The sequence below is a fragment of the Colias croceus genome, chromosome 23 (genome assembly GCF_905220415.1).
Source record: "Colias croceus chromosome 23, ilColCroc2.1".
Classification (NCBI taxonomy): domain Eukaryota; kingdom Metazoa; phylum Arthropoda; class Insecta; order Lepidoptera; family Pieridae; genus Colias; species Colias croceus.
In genome coordinates this window covers 3,666,729-3,686,198 of record NC_059559.1, presented here as the reverse complement: position 1 = coordinate 3,686,198, position 19,470 = coordinate 3,666,729, and the positions used below count along the sequence as shown (strand labels likewise).

General features: G+C 34.1%; 1 protein-coding gene across 1 annotated transcript in view; it reads right to left on the bottom strand.

Moving 5' to 3' along the window:
* LOC123702171 (stAR-related lipid transfer protein 7, mitochondrial-like) overlaps positions 1-16,787 on the bottom strand; it is a 47,372-nt gene extending 30,585 nt beyond the window's left edge. Inside the window, exons 1-6 of the mRNA XM_045649846.1 lie at positions 16,372-16,787; positions 14,741-14,856; positions 13,491-13,612; positions 9,396-9,562; positions 7,838-7,999; positions 6,742-6,861 (exon numbers count right to left, since the gene is read on the bottom strand). Of these exons, the coding sequence (XP_045505802.1) occupies positions 6,742-6,861; positions 7,838-7,999; positions 9,396-9,562; positions 13,491-13,612; positions 14,741-14,856; positions 16,372-16,626 (942 nt within the window). The 5' untranslated portion in view covers positions 16,627-16,787. The remainder of the gene's footprint in view (positions 1-6,741; positions 6,862-7,837; positions 8,000-9,395; positions 9,563-13,490; positions 13,613-14,740; positions 14,857-16,371) is intronic.
* Between the last annotated feature and the right edge of the window lie 2,683 nt (positions 16,788-19,470).

Sequence of the window (19,470 nt, the reverse complement as noted above, 5' to 3'; positions counted from 1 at the left end):
ATAGCCATCACAAGAAATGGAGTATACTGTATACCCCATATTGACTACAAAAATCGTCTGAAATAGACGCAAATGGCCAATGATGATAACATGAATGATGATTACAGATTATGAACATTAAGAAACATTCACACTGCAGAATAGGACTATGACAATGGACGTTGTGACAAAACTTTACGAATCTCTGATCCAGTTATATCAATAACGCACGTAATAGTTTTGATATGTATGAAATGGCTGCAAAAGAAAAAATTCCAGATACTGATCATTAGGACTGTTGATAAAATATCGATATTATTATTTCTTATAATATGCTTTTGAAATTTAATGCTTATTACAAACAATTGTTTATTTTTGGTGACTGATCTAATAGAACAAAGATATAGTACAACAAAAGACTAGTTAATCATTTACAAGAAACAAGGTCAACTCCACGAGAAGTTTTCTAATCGTTACAATTCACTTCCTGAATTTTGCTGATGCGAGTCTCAACTGCTGTTCTCTTACTGCCCATTACATGACAGTGGTAAAATATCTTTCAATCTGTCTTTTCGAGTTTTTTTTTTTTTAGGTATTAAGATATATTACATCAAGTATGTTTACTGTTATCATACTGTAACTTTTCAGGGACATACAGGAGAATATATCAAATATTGTTTTGAAAATATAATGAGAGAGTTTTCTATTGATAAATCGCAAATTGTAAATTTCTCAACCGACAGTGGTAGCAACATGGTTGCTGCTGTAAACTTATTTTTAGCGAAGAAGAGGATTCCTTGTGTTGCACACACTATAAATTTGATCTTAGATGGGGTTTTAAAAAAAAATGAAAGCTTTTCAAACTTAGCTGATCAAATAAAATCTATTGTGACCTATTTTAAACACTCAGTTAGTGCTTCTGATCAATTAAGATCTGAGCAACTAGCAGAAGGAAAGAAAGAAGGCCAAATATTGATGCTCATTCAAGCAGTTAGTACTCGCTGGAACTCATGTCTGGACATGATGGAACGATTCCTCGAATTGTCTTCAATTGTCGCAAAAGTATTAGCATCCAGAACTAAGAATAATGTACCTGATATGGTAGCTACTTCGCAATTAATTTGCGTGATTTAGTAACGGTCCATTTAAAACTACTGTTTCTTACCTCTACTCTTCTGTAGTCTTCTGTAGTAACAGAAGATTTGAGTGCCGATAAATATGTCACAGCTAGTTTAGTTATACCACTAACGAATTTATTAAAACAAGAAATTGAACAAACTAAAACATCAACTGCTATTGGAGCGTCAGTACAAAATGATGTATTAAATGGTATTCAAAGTAGTGATTACAAACATAAGAGTCTCCAGTTGAGAGGCAAGCAAAAATTTCGTATAGATACTTTCATTTCCATAATAGACACGTTGATAACATAAGATAGCTGATTTAGTTTTCTTTGTCAATTAACGACAATCGAATCTAACGAATTGAACAAAAAATGCATCGAATTTTCAGAATTTTATCATGAAGACGTGAATGGCAATGAACTCAAAACAGAATGTTTTCATTAAAGAAATATTGAAGCTCCATCAGCGGAATTAAATATCTCGGCCTCACAGACCTTAATAAAGGCTGATATGAAGAAACTTTTTCAAACATTCAAGTTAAGTAAGTGAAGTCCCATGTCCCCTAGTGGGGTAAGGGGCAGATGCATTATACATCTGTTTCACTGATCGATTTTATTTAGGGACAAGTAGGTGATCAGCCTTCTGTGTCCTGCCAGGCCGAGACCTGTTTCTTCGTCTCCACCGGGAATCGATCCCAAGACCCCTCGGTTCTACGCGTCAACCACTGTACCAAGGAGGCGGTCAAACATTGGAGTTAAAAAAATACCCAAAAAGACTCCAAAAAATAAACCGGCGTGGGAAAGAGAGTATGACTGGATTACTGAAGATCCCCAAAATATTTATAATGCTAAATGTAAACCATGTAACATAACATTTTCTGTGGGGAAAAGTGGCATTCGCCAGGTTATATATTTTAGGTTATGTTAAATTGTTGCATCTTTTGTTGTTTTACTTTTTATTCAATGAAATTTTTGGCTGATTTGATTTGCATGCTATGTGGTACTTAAAATGTATCTCATGGCAGATTAAACAGCATGGTGAAACAAAGCACCACAAACTCAAAACTGAACTTTACAAGAAAACTTCGACATAAGACAGCTTTTTTGGTTCATTGGGTTCTACGTCTACTTATGCTCCTATTACTTGTGATGACAATATTTCAGTCAGTGAACTTGCTAACCTACCATACTGTAAGACACAATCTTTCTAATAACAGCATACAGTACATTGTAAAACAGGTTTATCCAATACTATTAATTACAGAATATTTTACAGTTAACAAAGCCAGGAACACCAACAACAAGAATGCCTTTGTCACAAGTTAATAATAATCAGCCTTCTACGAGTGTAGTAATTTCAACACAACCACAAACGGAAATTCTAAGTATGTCTTCATCGTGTGATAACAAAGAGGTAAATACTGATTTTATTTATTTTTTTTAATTTGTAATACAACTTTTTTTTTAAACTTTAACTTACAATTAAAGTATTAATTACAGAATGTATGTCAATCATCTACACTAATGCCGAATGTGTCATTGCAACAAACTGAAAATATTCACACTCAACGTACAGGTAAATACAGAATAATTTTTTATTTTAACTTTTACTTTGAGATGAGTGATTTTTTATTTTGAACAAAAAATATTAGTTTCATATTGAAGTAATTAACTTCTAGGATCTGAATAAAGTCGAATTTTCTAATCTTAGGACAGTCAAAATAAAACTGAATTAGTGCAACATAATCAAGTCATTTTTTTCTAGTGTATAGAATAAAAAAATAAAGTCGCGCTTGTCATAAGTATGGAAATACGCGTGCGTATGGTCGGTCTAGCTATGAACGGTTTTATGAATTTCCATACATATGACAAGCGCGACTGACGTACGCACTGATGGTCGGTGAAGCTCTGCAACCTGCCTAATATATCAGAACAGCCTCATATAAAGAAATGTGTTGTTTCAGAATGCACCTTCGAAAAGGTCAAAGTCAGACAAAGTTGAGCAGCACACTGCTATAACAAAATGTAGAGATATTTTAAAAGATTTGAATGTTGGTAAAGTAGCTGAAATGACCCTCAGAGAAGTGAAATTATATAGGATTTGCCAAAAAAAAACTTAAAGAAATAAGGAGGCTAAAAGGACAATTATAAAACAAAACGGGCATTAATAAGATTCAGACAATTGCAGAAAATGAAAATGTGCATAAATTACTTGACCCAAATATCAGCAGTTCTTTTGCTCGATTGCTACAGAGCCAGCTGAAAAATTGTCCAAAAAATCAAAAGGAAGACGATACACAGTTGAGCAAAAATTATGGCTTTAGTGCTTGCTTAGCTATAAAAAATCACCGGCATGCTATAGACTCCTGAGAAGAATGTTTGCTTTGCCATGTAAGCATCACTACATAGTATAAAACAAAGTCGCTTTCTCTGTCCTTATATCCCTATGTCCCTTTGTATGTTCAAATCTTTAAAACTAGGCAACGGATTTCGATGCGGTTTTTTTTTTAATAGATAGAGTGATTCAAGAGGTAGGTTTTAGTATATAATTTATTAGGTTTTAGACAAAGCGGGCGAAGCCCCGGGTGGTGAGCTAGTTTTGAATAAAATGCTGAACCGAGTGCCACTTAAACCAGGCATTAATGAACATGTATTTGCTGGCCTTAAGAAAATATCTGAAAAACAGACAGATGAGGAAAACATTGCTATTTTATCATTTGATGAAATGTCAATTCGGAAACATTTATACTATGACACAAGACAAGACCAAATACTTGGCTTTCAAGACTACGGCAATCATGGCAGAACAATTGAAAATGCCACAAAAGCTCTTGTATTATGCTTTCTGGGATAAGAAAAAGGTGGAAACAGCCCATTGCATTTTACTTCCCACATACGATAACTGCAGATAGAATGACAGTTATGAATGTTCTCCTAACTTACAGGGCAAAGGTATAAAAAATGTCACTATTTTTGAAAAAATTCGCAGAGCTCTTCGATGCTGTTAATCCAGACAGCAAGGACTTGCGCAGGGGAAAAAAATACTCCACAAACCTAACTGCAAGAAGTCCTCGTTTCCAGTTGTTCTCTGAGACGAGGCAATTTATTTCATCCATGAAATATGTGGGGAGTAAAACAAACCCTCCATCTCAAAATGGATGGATTCAAACCAGAGATGTAACGGAGCTTCGATTCCGGTTCCGTTAAGTCGGAACTTCCGATTATTATTACACTTTCGGTTCCGACTTCGGTTCCGATACTTTTGTATCGGATGTTAATCGGAGGTCGAACGAAACAAAGCGGGCGGCGCGCGACGGCCTGTGCCGAACAGGTTCATTCATGTCGCGCGGGGAATCCCCGACCCCCACTACGTGCACTCTATCATCAATTATTTTTTCACTTGTTATTATTTGTTACGCCCAGACACGTTTATAGGTTATAGATAATTGTTTTGATTTTTGCGGCTTATTATCAATGAAAGTGATCTGTTTTTGTGTGGGATAATGAAACCTAAGTCCAGTTGTACAAAATTCCAGCCCCTACAATCAATTGCCCGGCAATATTTGTCATGTCCACCGGGCTCGGTAGCTAGCGAACAACTTTTTAGTGGTGCTGACCTAATTTACGACTCTTTAAGAAATAGATTGGATGGGGACAAAGCATCAAAGCTTTTGTTCATAAAGTACAATACATTACTTTTGGAGTCCATTTTGATTTACTTTGCTTTAGCTATTGTTCATTTATTGTAATGTCACCAAATGTAACACGCTACTTTGGGTTTTAATTTTAATTAAACTTTAAATTCATTAATTTTATCTTTTGTTCATTTGGAATTATGCCAATTTTTTTCACAGTAATTGTTTTTTATTTTATATTTTATAATAAAAAATAAAAATGAAAAGAATTGACTATAAATCATGTTTTATTTGTCCTTAAGCAAACTGACCCTGCCTCCGATTTCGATTCCGATTTCGATTCCGATTCCGATAAACCAAATTTGAAAACTCCGATTCCGATTTCGGTTCCGATAAAACTACCTCCGTTACATCCCTGATTCAAACTTTAAATGGTATAGAAAGGTTGTGGAAAAATTTGCAAAAATTAGGTGTGAACAGCCTTCCCACACGTCGCTTAAATCAAGATGTTTTAGAAAACTTATTTGGCTGCGTCAGGTACAACTGTGGTTGCAACAACAACCCAACAATAGAACAATTTGTGTCCGGCATCAAAACGGCGATAATATCAAATTTGCCGCACACAGGGTAAAGAAAAAAATAGTGAAGATGACTCAGCTTCATTATACATATATACTTAATATAATTTTTCAAGTTTTATTAAGTCCCAAATTCCGCAAATTTGGCCGAAAATGTGAGTAAAATCATTGACACGGACAATATTGAACAGTTACTGGCTGATGCAGTCGAAGCCGTGGACTTCGTGACATCAGAAGGGCAAGCTTGTGTATATGTGTGTGTATATTCAACAAACTTCGAAATAATAACTGCTCAGACTGCCAAAAATCATTTTTGATAGAAAGTCCCAGCAAAGAACCCATACACATATTCACATCCTTCAAAGACTGTAACAATAAAAACGCCTTATTTCATTTATGTAAATAAAAATGTAATAACATGTGTTGAGACAATGGCGACCATTATAAATGACTAGCAAACCGGGCGAACTCCGTTTCGCCACCAGAGACACCTTTTCTTTGCTATAAACCTCACGGAGACCGAGACCTTTCCAACGAATGCAAAACCGTGGAAATCGGTTCGTGCATTCTGGAGTTATAGCGTCAGGAAGGAAAACCCGACTTATTTTTATATAGAAGATTATTTCATCTCCAATGCCTGGAAAGTGCATTTAAAAAAAAATGATAATGACAGTGCTTGACTGTGTTGATGTGAGTTTTTTAATCAATGCCAACAACATATGGATTTTAATAAAACTCACATCAAAACTAGCACATTTTATGTATGTATGTACAAAACGATTGATTGTTTTGAAAAATAGAGAAATTGATGAAGAGGAAAATGAAGGTTTTAAAAAATAAATTATTTTATCCAATACATTCTTCACTATCACTACATAGTATAAAACAAAGTCGCTTTCTCTGTCCTTATGTCCTTTTGTATGCTTAAATCTTTAAAACTACGAAACGGATTTTGATGGGATTTTTTTTAATAGATCACTTTATCGCAGTCATAGATGTGTATATGATTATGTCAATTTTAAAATCGGCCCTAGAACAACGTAAAAAAGATTTTTTTTGGATACGAAACAGTAAAAATGTTGCAATCATTGAAGCAAAATCCCCTACAGAAAGTTATGGAATTCAACAGAATTTTTTGTTGTTTCTTGATAAATGTTTACACTATCTTAATACCATGTTTAATCTATACTATACTTATAATATAAAGCTGAAGAGTTTGTTTGTTTGTTTGCACGCGCCAATCTCGGGAACTACTGGTCCGATTTGAAAAATTCTTTCAGTGTCAGATAGCCCATTTATCGAATAAGGCTATAGGCTATATATCGTCTCGCTAAGACCAACAGGAGCGGAGCAATGCGGGTAAAACCGCGGAGCACAGCTAGTTGCAAATAAATGATTTTAATTTTGATTCGATTCAAAATCTAACCTTATCAACACCGTTCAAGCTCTTAACGACCATGTGACTCCAATATTCGGTAACTCGAATAGCATGTTTCGTCTCCGGCACGTCGGGGTGTTCGCACGACTTTGATACTATTATGTATAACTGCAAATAAATTATTATAAATTAAACATCATCAATATAAATAAAAACTGGAGTATCTATAAAAATAACACCCAAAATGCATACAGTTGATATACCAAAGTAGCATTTTTTACAAATGTTGCCTGTCTGTCTGCGATACTTCGTTGGTGCGATAAAAACTAGAAAATACGAGTATGCGCTATGTGGCAATTTCACTGTGGCCACGACGCTGAGTTTTCTCAATTTTCGCTCAATAATCGATTTCAACCTTTTTTTTTTTTTTTTTTTTTTATTAAAAAGGTTCATCACCAGTTGTTACATATGTATCATTCTCGTTAAATAGTAACAATAGGATTTACACATTATTATGCACAACTATTACAGATGAACACTACATTCACAAAAATTAATAATAAATTAGGCGATATCTACATTTCAATGTTACATCACTACATAGTATAAAACAAAGTCGCTCTCTCTGTCCCTATGTCCCTTTGTATGCTTAAATCTTTAAAACTACACAACGGATTTTGATGCGGATTGTTTTAATAGACAGAGTGATTCAAGAGGAAAGTTTTAGTATAATATAATTTATTAGGTATTAGATAAAGCGGGCGAAGATGCGGGCGGAAAGCTAGTAATATCTATACTAATATTATAAAGCTGAAGAGTTTATTTATTTATTTGTTTGAACGCGCTAATCTCTGGAACTACTCGTCCGATTTGAAAAATTCTTTCGGTGTTAGATAGCTCATTTATCGAGGAAGGCTATAGGGTATGTATCATCACGATACGACCAACAGGACTGGAGCCACGGGGGTGAAACCGCGCAGAGCAGCTAGTGTAATATATAACTTAATTATCCACCCTTACTATTAAAAATAACCGAATCTAAATACGTTGCATTGTACTAAATATCGAAGCATGCATTAGAGATAGACAAACAGACAGTGGGAAACGATTTTGCTTTATACTATGTTGTACTAAATACTCTCACCTTATTCCCATTCTCAACGGTATCACTCTCGTGCGCCCTTCGCTTCGTTTTCGCGTGTACACTCGTGAACGCGGGTTGCGCGTCCGGTTGGTTCTGTTTGAGGGAGATATCGAACTCCTTGTGCCGCCGCACGTACACGTAGTCGCGGTTCGCGAATAGTCTCTGGTGAGAAATGAAAAATGATATAACATTTGTTTGTACATAGGAAACAAAAAAAATAAATAAAAAGTATACTACTGTGTATTATAAAATTAAAAACTAAATAAATAAAAGTCATAAAATGGATAGGGACTTAAATATAATATTTTTATAATCACAGCAATATAATTTACATTATATATTAAGGTTTTTAATGACACATAATCCCTACTAATATTATAAATGCGAAAGTAACTCTGTTTGTCTGTCTGTTACTTAATCACGCCTAAACACTACTGAACCAATTTGCATGAAATTTGGTATGGAGATATTTTGATACCCGAGAAAGGACATAGGCTACTTTTCATTGCAAAATATGTACCAGGGGCGAAGCCGGGGCGGACCGCTAGTATTATATAAATCAAAAATGTGAATGTACACATTTTTAAGCTATTGCATAGCTTCTATGGCGGGCCTTGAGCGCGGGGACCGAATCGAGAAATTCCGTAACGAAAAAACCTCACGCTCCCCACTCCGACGGGCGGAGGTGTGGCTTGAAGGCATAGCATGCAATAGCTTTACCGCGGCAGTCCCCGAGTGCCACACGTCGTTTTTAATTTCAATAACACTATCTAAAAACACTCACATTTGGAAGATAACATTGATGATGCATTCAGTGAGTATTTTGTTCAAGTAAGAGTTAGGTTACTTAGAAAATTCTACAAGAACATATTTTGTTACATGTAATATTTATATTTTAAGAATCATTTTAATAATCTTATTTACAGTCAGAGTCAGGTGAATATGAAACCATCTCTCTCAAAGGTAGAAGTCAATTTACAGGGTAATTAGCGGGGATATGATATAGATATACACACTCACAGGCAACAACACTGTCCAAGAGAAACACTGTAAGCACAGTTAACACAGTATTTAGGAATAAATCTAATATCTATACAAATATTATAAAGAGGAAAGGTTTGATTTTTTGTTTGTTTGTTTGTTTGTATGAATTGAATAGGCTCCGAAACTACTTGGCAGATTTGAAAAATTCTTTCACCATTCGAAAGCTACATTATCCACGAGTAACATAGGCTAGGTTTTATCCCTGAAATCCCACGGGAACGGGAACTATGCGGGTTTTTCTTTGAAAACGCGGGCGAAGCCGCGGGCGGAAAGCTAGTATATTATAAAGGCGAAAGTTTGTAAGTATGGATGTATGGATGTTTGTTACTCTTTCACGTTAAAACTACTAAACCGATTACAATGAAATTTGGCACACATATAGAGGGTAACTTGGATTAACACATAGGATAGTTTTTATCCCGGAAATCCCACGGGAACGGGAACTATGCGGGTTTTCCTTTGCAAATGCGGGCGAAGCCACGGGCGGAAATCTAGTTTGATATAATATACTTACTGGCCACAAAACCTCCCAATGCAGTACCGCCTGATCAGCCAACCCGTGGGCTCCCCGCTGCACTATAGACAATGCCGCCACTGCACTATCCCAGGCCTTCCGGTACGCGCCATCGAGTTGGACGGCTGCGAAATCGCTCGCCGAGACATCTGTGTAGCGGCCGTATACTGTAAAAAAGTAATTAAAAATAAATAACTTGTTAATATTTTATTTTTAACTAGCTGTTCTCCGCGGTTTCACACGCATTGCTCCGCTCCTGTTGTTCTCAGCATGATGATAAATGGGATATCTAATACCGAAAGAATTTATCAAATCGGACCAGTAGTTCCTGAGATTAGCGCGTTCAAACAGACAAACAAACTCTTCAGCTTTATAATATTTGTATAGATTAAAAAAAAATTAAACCACCTTCGAAGTGAAAGAACTTAACCAAATCTAAATGGACCACAAAAAATATTATGTTTATCGGTTGAAGCAGTCGAAAGATTTGTTGTACCTACCTACTAAACAATACAGTTGAATTGAGACCCGACATTGTAAGTTTGTTGAAAGAAACTGATTTTAATACAATGAATTTGACAAATTTTAAATCATCTATAAAATTGTAGTAACCGTAGTCCTGTGGGAAAATTGACACAATATAAAATAAGTGTAAAAACTTCTTGAGCCGCGTTGAGTTTCTTTTGTTAGGGAAACAAAGATATGGAATCTTACGAGCAGCGTCCAATGCGTATACGAAGGTCAGACACCATTCCAAAGTCCAAAAATATAAGCAAGTCTTCAAAAATCCGCAAATTACAATTAAAATCAAAAGCACATTTCACGTACAGCTACCTAAGCACGAAACATGAAACATCAAACAACGGTCAACGGAATAATTATAATTATGAATCTGATGCAAGAAGCTTATATCTAATACACTGGAGATTGCACTATGAACGTTGACTTGTCACGGGAAGGTATGACCTTGAATGACGCCTGGCTGTTCCTTCATCCCTTTCACACCAACTTGCCAAGTTAGGTGTGAAAGGGACAAAAAAACAACCAGGCGTCATTCAAGGTCATACCTTCCCGTGACAAGTCAACGTTCATAGTGCAATCTCCAGTGTATTAGATATAAGCTTCTTGATCTGATGTCTGAACTTAACTGTCAAGTGTCAACTGTCAAGTGCAATTTGCAAAATTCTGTCAAAACCTAGATTTAAAAATGGCGGTTTGCGTTTCGTTTCACAATTTTTGAAATTTAAAAGTGAATGTATTCAAACGTTTAAAAAATTTCATGACAAGTAAATTTTAATTATTTACGAAATAAAACCTAAAATAACGATTACCTATATTATAGGTCTACCAGAATCTGATGGATCAGAATCAGAATCATATTTATATTTAAGAAATAAAAGATTTTCATGTGGCAACTTATTTGACAACTATCAAATTGGTTGTCAAATTATTTGTCTTTTTTGCAGTTGATAAATAATTTTTAGGATTTTGTCTAAAAAATCTTCGAAAATGTCGAAAAAGCCGCTGTGATCACAAGCAAGAGGTGTTGTTTATAATGTGTATAGAAAAATATTTGATGAAGAAGGGTCAATCACATCACAATTTTCAATTTAGAAGATTTTATTGGTAAATTGGACTTACCCGCTTTGATACTTTTAATTAAAAAATATTATATTATGTAGGTAACTATAATATTGTTTGTTGATTGGAATATAATTTTATGAAAACTTATTACAGGAGTTTCCAATACGGCTATTCGTCAAGTCCAAGCTGTCCAAGTCAATTTTATAATGTGTGTATTTGTTAATACTTACGAAAATAAACATAGTTTTATTTTACTTTTATTTTATTTTATAAAAAATTATAAGCAGTTTAGTTTTCTATCGATATTTTCACATGGCATAATGATAATGAACATACAAATATAGGTATGTGTAAATAATAATATGTATTACCTGTGTAAAAGTAATATGTATATTATACATGTAAGTATGTACCTACATAATATTAAGTGGATATCTCATTATTAAGTACAGTATTGTCCACTTATGTAATGTGACTAATGATATTGAGAACAAACTAAAAAATAAGCAGTATCAAGATCGTTCAGTCCATTTTCCCTAGGGTTGCACACTCAAAATTTTGATTTCCCTAATTGCCATCAGATTCTGGTTTACCTATACCAATTTTTTTTATTACCCACATAGATATATAAAATACTAGTGGTCCGCCCCGGGTTCGCCCGTGGTACATATTTCGCAATAAAAGGTAGCCTATGTCCTTTCTCGGGTATCAAAATATCTCCATACCAAATTTCATGCAAATTGGTTCAGTAGTTTAGTCGTGATTGAGTAACAGACAGACAGACAGACAGAGTTACTTTCGCATTTATAATATTAGTATGGATGTAAATATTGTGGTTAATATGAATGGCTTCCTTCAAAGGCCAATATCGAAAATAACCGGATAGATAGATTTTTATCATATTGTGTAGGATTACTATTGAATCGTAAGATAAGAGTATTAATGGAAGATCTACAATTGAACCATGTTCAATGCTTGGTATATTATAATTTGAAAATAAAATTCAAATTGCGTGTAGATACATCTACAAACAAACAAAAGCATAAAAAGTCTTCATTATAATATATCTAATAATATATATACGAATGATAATACTATTCTAGATTTATTATTGTTTAATATTATTTTAAAACCAAAGGAAAAATCGAAATATGTATTGATTTAAGTATGAGTTGTGTATCTTAAGCGCAAGAGATCGTTAATTATACTTTTATGTTTAATTTTTTGCCAATATTTTTAATATCACTTTTAATGAATTTGTGAAATAGAACAGACAAAAATACGAACCTGCGTTTTATAAATAATCAAAAAAACACTTTGACCTATCCAGAAATGTTAGAAAAAGATACCATTATAATACTGCAGTACAAATTTATTTATTTTCCAATTCATTCCTTTATAAGCAACTAGGTTTCCGCCCGCGACTTCGACCGCGTTTTCAGATAAAACCCCGCATAGTTCCCGTTCCCGCGGAATTTCCGGGATAAAACCTATCCTATGTGTTAATCCAAGTTACCCTCTATATGGGTGCTTAATTTCATTGTAATCGGTTCAGTTGTATTTGCTTGAAAGAGTAAGGATGAGGATGTGTGTGTGTGTTACACACACATCCTCACAAACTTTCGCATTTATAATATTAGTAGGATTAGTACACCATTAATTAATACCTATTATTATCTCAACAACATTCTACACAACAAATCTAATTTATATAACTCTTAAACCATTTAATTCTATACTCGTTTTATTGTGTTACATCATGACCTTACTCTTAGTTTAGAGTCTAGACCAAGGTCATTGCATTATCGATATAAGATAAGCTAGTGGAATATTATACAATGACACTGTACCTGTAGTGATATTGTTGTTACATTATAATTAACATGCAGATCGCGATTTCACACATATTTATCCGACGTGATTGAAAATTAACAAAGTGTATGCCGGAGCCGTTTTTAGGACCGAATTATGAACTTACACATTATGTATATTCGATAGATATTAGACCGGTTGCAGAGCTTGACCTACCATCAGCGCGTACGTCAGTCGCGCTTGTCATATTATGTATGGAAATTCATATAACCGTTCATAGCTAGACCGACCATACGCACGCGTATTTCCATACATATGACAAACGCGACTGGCGTACGCACTGATGGTCGGTGAAGCTCTGCAACCAGCCTTAGGTAGTTAACATTTTTTTTTATTTGTAAAATTATAAAATTTCAAGATCACGTCAAGGCAATTCCGTCATGTCATGGAGTAAGGCGATGATTTTGGTATTTTTGAATCTTGCCAAAGAAGTTTCACTTCTGACACGTGTGCTCGGCACACACGCTCTTATTTTATACCCATAAGCAATTAAGGTTGTGGAGGAAGGGAGGTAAAGCAAGGTACAAGGTAAAGAAGAATGTTTGCCGGGTCATTTAGTATGAACAATGAACATGTCCTACTAATATTTTGAATGTGAAAGTTTTTGAGGATAGATACACACAACACAAAATTACTAACCTTTATATGCATATAGCCCTTGGCCCGGTTTGTACTCTTTCCTCCAAATGATGACGTCGTTAGCCTCGATATACGGAACCCAGCCGTCTGATGAATTTTGAGCCGGTTTTGAGTCCTTACATCTGGTGAAAAACATTGTTTTTAGTTATACGCTACTAGCTTACGTTAGTCTAAAACCTAATAAATTATAAACTAAAACCTTCCTCTTGAATCACTCTATCTATTAAAAAAAACAGCATCAAAATCCGTTGCGTAGTTTTAAAGATTTAAGCACACAAAGGGACATAGGGAAATAGGGACAGAGAAAGCGACTTTGTTTTATTATACTATGTAGTGATAGTGATATCATCACGCTTAGACATACAGGAGCTGAGCAATGTGAGTAAAACCGCACAGCACAGCTAGTTTGATATATGCCTTGTTTCAGTTCGAACTGAGCCTTCGCGCATTTTTTTTTTTTTATTATCTTCTTATTTTCAAAATTCTTGGGTTGCCGTGATTGAAGTTAAATACGCCGAAACTATTTGACCAATTCTCGTGAAATTTTGAGTGCGTAAACGTAACAAGCTGTGCCCAGTGCTCTGTGGTTTTACCCATAAGCGTGATGATATAGCATACGGCCTTCCTCAAGAAATGGGCTATCTAACTCAGAAAGATTTTTTCAAACCAGACCAGTTGTTCCTGAGATTAGCACATTCAAAAAAACAAACTCTTCAGCTTTGTATATTAGTATACATAGTAACTAAGTCAAGACAGTCTGTTGGGTCAGCTCTTAATTATAAATAAAAATTCTTTTCAATTTTAAAAATGAAACCCGTTTCGCGTTGTCACGGCATCACGTGTGAATGGCTAAACCGATTTCGATAATTCTTTTTTTATTATATTCCTTGAAGTACGAGGATGGTTCTTATGTAGAGACAAGTGATAACTGCGTTAAAAATAACCGACTTCAAACTTGCACTTGCAAAAATGCCCATAAAATAAAAACTACTGGGCCTATCCGAATAAAATTTTTATGGGACCAATTCGACACCATCCCGCATCGAACAAAAAAAGAATCACGTAAATCGGTTCAGAAACCTCGGAGTAATTGGTGTACATACATAAAAAAAAAACATACCGGCCGAATTGATAACCTCCTCCTTTTTTTGAAGTCAGTTAAAAACATATTTATGTAACACGGGCGAAGCCGGGGCGGACCGCTAGTGTTTATTAAAATTAAAACTAGCTATAATATATTAATTACTCACACACAATATGAAACGCCATTTTGTTTCTTGTCTATTAGGAGTCGTTTTCCGCAGCTCGTACAATATATTGTCAGCTTTGCCAGTTTCTGTAGATCATCCAACTCTGATAGGAGGCTCTGTAATAATATATTTGTATTAATATTTATATTATACTAGGTTTCCGCCCGCGGCTTCGCCCGCGCAGTCAAAGAAAAACCCGCATGGTTCCCGTTCCCGTTGGATTTCCGGGATTGCGTCATTTTCCCGGGATAAAAAGTAGCCTATGTCCTTTCTCGGGTATCAAAATATCTCCATACCAAATTTCAAGAAAATTGGTTCAGTAGTTTAGGCGTGATTGAGTAACAGACAGACAGAGTTACTTTCGCATTTATAATATTAGTATGGATTAAAGATATTTATGATGGAAAAAAACATCAGCTTTTAAGGAATATGACACTTGTTACATAGTAGAGTTTTATTTAATAGGATACTTCTTTCGACTTGGTTCTTTCATGAAGTGAAACATTTTTAGCCACATTGAGAGTAAAATTTCACAGTTGCAGCATGGAAATGCATATGCCAATACTTGCCAAACTTTATCAGACGTCGAGTTGAGTCGTAAATTTTGGTTAGCTACAATTATTGTCCTATGTAATCTAAATCTGAAATTTCACTTGTAGGAAATCTAGTTTTTGAGTTAAGAATTTTTGAAAATCGAAAAATTAGACTCCAGAACTACTTTTGAATTGTGATAACTGATAGCATAGTTTTATTGTTTTCTATATAATAAAATTAACATGACAATTGACAATAGTTATTGAATAGATCATAATTATGGACATTATTTTATAGTTTTATATAAAACAACTTAACAGAAGTAATAACCTTGTAGCTGAAGAAACTCTAAAAGAATTGAGCAACAAATAATGAATTCAAAGAAACAGGATGATATAACAATGGAAAATAACACTTGACTGTAGCATAAACTCTAATTTATTTTTGCATCTACAGCATGAAATGCAATATATATTGTAATTTTATATAACATCAGAATTGCAATTCTGTAAACTAAGCAATTTCCTTGTTCTTTTCCATCCTTCTAATGTTTGTAGTGTGCATTTTTATACATATTTGAAACCTACTGTCCAAATTTGTTGTAAAGTTAATTTGGAAGCTAGGTTACAGGATATTCAGGCAAATCTGTGGGCTAAAGCTACTTAAAAATTATGCAAATTTGATATTAGATCTGTATTCTATACAAGTGATAACTGCGTTAAAAACAACCGACTTCAAACTTGCAGTTGCAAAATTTACAAATACCTACAGACAAAAATGCTCATAAAATAAAAACTACTGGGCCTATCCGAATAAAATTTTTATGGGACCAATTCGACACCATCCCGCATCGAACAAAAAAAGAATCACGTAAATCGGTTCAGAAACCTCGGAGTAATCGGTGTACATACATAAAAAAAAAAAAAAAAATATACTGGCCAAATTGATAACCTCCTCCTTTTTTTTGAAGTCGGTTAAAAATTGTACAGAAATAAAACATAAAACATGATTCATAATTATTCCGAATGCGTAGTACTAGACTGGATTTTTATTTATCTGTAAAAAAGTTCCGATAGCACATGACGAAATTAAGTTACCTGTAATTCATCATCAGTTATTCCTTGATCACAATTAAACGATCCACGACCTTTACAAACAGCCGTAGCAGATAGCAATAACGTCCTTCGTGGTTTTAATATCACTTGCTTGAAACACTGTAACACTTCTCTCACCGCTCTGTCACGTTTGAATCTCTTCACAACTGTATTTACGAGGTAATTGCGCGTCCATGCATTCAAAAATCTACGTACTGCAATATCTTTCAGGAAAATTTTAAATCGGAACGCCGACATGCTAGGGTTTCAACAAGAAAGGAATAGGGTAGTTGTTAATCTATTTTTACAATTTACAGCCCATCGCAGCGGTGGGTTATTGAATTTTTTTTTAACATTAAATGTGTTTTTGAATGGAATCTGGAAATGGATTGCGAAACATAACCTCCATTGCATGGAAATTATTTGTGACAGTTCAGGATAACATTGCCATGTGCTAGTAGGACAAAAAAATAAGAATATTGTTATTTTTAAAATCCTTCCATTTAGTAGTTATTGTGGTAGTTATTGATCTTGTTTTAAGTTTTTTCATGCTTAATGCAGGTCAATTTTAAGAAAAAGTATAGCAATATAATGCACATAGCATAAATTGAATAAACAAAACAATTATGATTTATAATTTCATATTAATTTATAGCGACGAATGAGTTACAAAACAGTTAATAATTTATCAAACACTATAATATGTCCCGGCCAACCTACGCGGCCAACACACAATCGTATGTTTTATACTGCAACTTTTTGCAAGTCAAATACCTATTCAAATATCCACTAAATTGTAAAAGTTTTAATAAAGTTTCGTGATTGAAGAATCATTTAACTACTTTAGTAATAAGTAAATAGAGCTTTGGATATTTTAAATTTTTTAGGGAAAAGAAAAGCTTTTCTTATCCTTAAAATTTTTCTTGTATTCATTTATTAACTACTATTTAAAATGATATCACAATAAAAAAATATTATGCATGGATTTATTGATACTTAATCAAATAATTATTTACCATAGTTATACGAAGAATTTCTCATTTGAATGTTAGTACCTAGGTCGTAAAATTTCAACACACAATGTACATGAAATACATTAAGTCCACTTTTACTATGACTAAAACGCGTTGTTGTTGAAAATTAACAAGATATCCAAACAAATTATTTTTACAGAGTCCTAAATTAACTCTGTACAAAAAAAAATGTTCCTATTCAGATATTTAATAAAATTCCAAAAGACTTGCAACGGGTTCCCCTTCCAGGATTTAAAAAAAATTAATTAACTACTTGTAGAGAATTGTTTTTACAACTTAAATGAATTTTTGTATAATATGAAAAATGTATAAATAAAAAACTTGAGCGATGTCAAGGGCCATCCGGGTGGAACGAAGTGTTAAGTTAGAGAGAGACGGACAGAGAACTACGCGCACGCCCGCACGGCTTACAACTCTAGCAAAAAGTGTCGTGACAACTTTTCGTAAGATTTTTTTCCGTCTAGCCCCTTTAACAACGCGCGATAAGGAAAATAAATGTTTCTGTTTGAGTTTAAAAGAGCACATAAGGAGTAATAAAGATAAAGGCCTGATACATTTATAGGCTAGCCGCACACACGCAATATTATTGATCAATATTATTGTTGACTATATTGAACAATATAATGGTACCGCACATTATACAATATTATTGCCAATTTTTCGTAATTAAAAACGACTCATTCATCCGCAGCATCTCGATCAGTGTGCACTCTTCACAAATCTTGAAATATTTTCGTCAATATCGGGGGGAGGCAGGGAAATTGACAATAATATTGTCGTGTGCAGAGTGTGCGTCAATATTTTAGTTGAGATTAAGATTTCAGGGCAGACGGACACTAGAAAATACTCAAGGAAGTATAGCTGCCAATGAAAAAGAACATTTATGACATTTAAATGGTTTAGTTGAGGTTTTTTCATCATCCACTTTTGTATCCATCTTTTTTTTTTGAATGCCTCGTTTTACTGAATAAAGTCAATAAAACAATCAATGCAATAGCCTTTTTCTTTTTATCCATTTTGAAAACAGTGCACACTGATCGAGATGCTGCGGATGAATGAGTCGTTTTCAATTACGAAAAATTGGCAATAATATTGTATAATGTGCGGTACCATTATATTGTTCAATATAGTCAACAATAATATTGATCAATAATATTGCGTGTGTGCGGCTAGCCTTAAACATTCTACTTTATGATAACATAATATAAATATGACATTGCGGAATCTGTGACATGGATGAATTTTATATCAATTTTTGAAGTGAAACTTCTTTATCGGGGTTGGAAAAAAATGTAGTGTAACATTTTTTAGTTACGCGTGACATTTTTCCGTTACGCGCCATCTATTTCTTATCCCTACCAAGCGTGATTCGATGCATTTCTGTAAAGTTGCGTAATAGTAAATTATTTTTTGAAAAATAAGGTCATAAAGAAATTTCGCTTCTTACGTGTGTACAGTAGTACACGCGCACATTTTTTTTTAATATAAATTTTTTTATTGTAATATTTGTAATTTTTAATATATTTGCATGCTCAATTACGAGCCAGAATGTTTAAGAGTCTATATTGTATTAATAGACCTAGCTAACTTCTTTGTAAATCTACATTCTGCAAATAAAGAAAATCGATTAGAAAATTGAATTGAATTGTGAACTATTTTTTATTCAAATAAGATTTCAGCTTGATTTGAGCGTGACATATGTAAAGTAGCCTACTCACGATTCAATTTCAGTAACAATCTGTTGACACAATCTGCAGTGAGCTGACAGATTGTGTCGTGAATAGTATAGTTGAGGGCACGTTGGTGGCGTAACCCAACATGTTGCGTATTGGATCGGCGCGGAAGCAACCCGACAAATTGTCTCAGCAGATTGTGTGCGTGTTGAAACGTGAGTATTGTGATTGCTCCAATCTCGGCTCAATCGCGCTGCCGCGTTAATCGCAAAATGGCGGTTTTGAGATAAACGCGGGAAAGACATTTTTACATATTTGAGGAAGATGTTTATATTTTATAGCCGTTTATACTTTATAGCCCTTGAAATCTATCAATAAAATTGGAAAAAATACAA